The sequence below is a fragment of the Aplysia californica genome, unplaced genomic scaffold (genome assembly GCF_000002075.1).
Source record: "Aplysia californica isolate F4 #8 unplaced genomic scaffold, AplCal3.0 scaffold00485, whole genome shotgun sequence".
Lineage (NCBI taxonomy): Eukaryota > Metazoa > Mollusca > Gastropoda > Aplysiida > Aplysiidae > Aplysia > Aplysia californica.
The window spans coordinates 571,205-573,423 of record NW_004797755.1 but is presented as its reverse complement, the minus strand read 5'-3'; the positions used below and the strand labels follow the sequence as shown (position 1 = coordinate 573,423).

Sequence of the window (2,219 nt, the reverse complement as noted above, 5' to 3'; positions counted from 1 at the left end):
ACACACACACACACACACGCACACGTGCGCACACGCACACTCAAACACATGTACATTAGTTTATACCTCTTTCTTTCTTCCTGTCTATCTCTTTCTTTCTTTCTCAATCTTTTCTACCCCCTCACCCCCCTCTCTGTATCTGTCTCCAGCTTCCATGCCCACAACATTGTAAATTTGTGGACATACAGATAATTATCATGGGATCTGTTGGGGGTTCACGTCTTCTCATGACAACACTCACACGGCGGTGGGCTGAAAGTGATTTGATCTCTCGTGAATAACTTCAAGACTTCAAGATGGGGGTTGGGTCTATTGAGTTCTACAGGACTGGAACCTCCGATCTTCGCATCACGAAGCGAATAGTTCATGTACTCCAAACAACTGACCCTCTGTCTGTCATTGATAATCTGGCGGGGCTTATCATCTTCAAGTGGCCAGATCTGTGACAGATATCGACGATCTTGATTCTCCATTCGTCCCTTTGCTCAGATACTCTCAAAAAAGCTACATTAGCTGATCTTTCCCGCCACCTATCTGTTTAGGCTCTGCAAGTAGGTTGCTTTGTGTTCACCCCGTGCCTCGTTTACCTTCTATTTAACCATTGAAAGTTTGATGTTTAAAGGTATTTATGTCTACTCATCCCAGAAACTACATCATGTCTTTTCCTGATTATATTTATCAGCCATCGGCCCCCGCGGGCTTCTTTAAAAACTACCTCATAATTTGATGTCTATTCTTCCAAGAAATTCTCGGCAGTCTCCTAAAAACCACATTTCTGTTGCTTCTGTTAATTTTGACAGTCTCTAGTGATTGGGCAGCATTCAGAGGTAACTCATTTTATTTCTGTAGAAACTTTTGGCATCAGATGTAGATCAAATGACATATTCCAGATATTTAAACTATTGTACTTGTTTGATCTTTTCACTTGATCTAGCCTTAAAAAAGTACTAAACATGGATAACTGGTACCTCTATAATAAATAAATCTAATTGTTAGTGGTTCGTTATTTGACTTCACACGCAAACCCCAAAAGTGTTCTGATCATTGCAATGGGGATTTTGTCGGTGGGATGGAGAAGGGTATTTTCCAGGGCGACTGACATCTCCCACCCGTCTAGGAAAACCACTTTGTCCATGAGTTCAGCGAATATCTCTCGTATCATGGGGAGGTACAAAGTGATCAGGACGTCTCCCCCGACAGAATGGTTGATCTCCCAGTCCTTCGTGACGGCGTGAGGACCTCGGAAAGCGACAACAGCTTCTGGGTTTCGAGACACCAAACGTTTTATGGCGTCCCTCAGTGCTGTAAGCCGCTCCCACAGAACAATGAGATGTGCTGTAGTGTAGTGGGCGTAGTAATGAGCGACCACTATTTGTTTGCCCGTCGAAGGTATGGCGTCCAGTAAGGCGGGAAACCCGGGGGATGTGATCGTGGGGTGAATTTGGTGCTGGATGTAATTGTGGTATTCGTGCGGATGGAAGGTCATTGTGAAGTTGATATCCGTAATGTTACAGTACCGGTATGTGGGCCATGGACTAGTCATATTACCAAGATACCACTTGCAGTTTGTGAGTTCAAAGAATAGAAAGAAAAAGCGCAGAATATTAGAATCGCCAAGCAGCCAGACGTGTGTGTTTTGCAGGCAGCTGTTTAAAAACTGAGGGACGAGTTTGGGCTCTTTGCAGATTGTTGAGTGCCATGTGAGTGCATGGTCGAAGAAACCTCTCGGCCCATCAGACTCCCAGGTGGACAACGGGCTGAACTTGTAGCAGGGCGGGATAGTGTTGATGGCACCTGAAACATAGGATAGCCAACCTGGTTAACTGATTTGACTGACATTCTCAGGATATTTCAGTTACCGAGTGTCTTGGTTTGATTAAAGAAAAGTATATAAGTCAATTATTCATAAAATAGCAAACGATATACTGTAATAACAGAGGAGAGAGAGAGAGAGAGAGAGAGAGAGAGAGAGAGAGAGAGAGAGAGAGAGTATTGGGGTAGAAATGTGGTCATTAACTTTATTCATGGCATCAACAAAATGACGGAAATAGAAAACTGCATCTCCCCTGGACGCTCAGTGGCAACGGAGAATGAAAAAGTCAAAAGTAAGTACATTGTAGTTCTAAGTATCTACAAAATGATATACCCAACAAAATGTAATCTATGGGAGAGTTCACTGGTTGGTTGTGTGTGTGGGGGGAGGGGGGGGGAGATGAAGG

General features: G+C 43.8%; 1 protein-coding gene across 1 annotated transcript in view; it reads right to left on the bottom strand.

Moving 5' to 3' along the window:
- Positions 1-101: 101 nt before the first annotated feature.
- Positions 102-2,219, bottom strand: part of LOC101850981 (NXPE family member 1-like) — a 4,351-nt gene continuing 2,233 nt past the window's right edge. Inside the window, exon 2 of the mRNA XM_035971702.1 lies at positions 102-1,794. Within this exon, the coding sequence (XP_035827595.1) occupies positions 1,004-1,794 (791 nt within the window). The 3' untranslated portion in view covers positions 102-1,003. The remainder of the gene's footprint in view (positions 1,795-2,219) is intronic.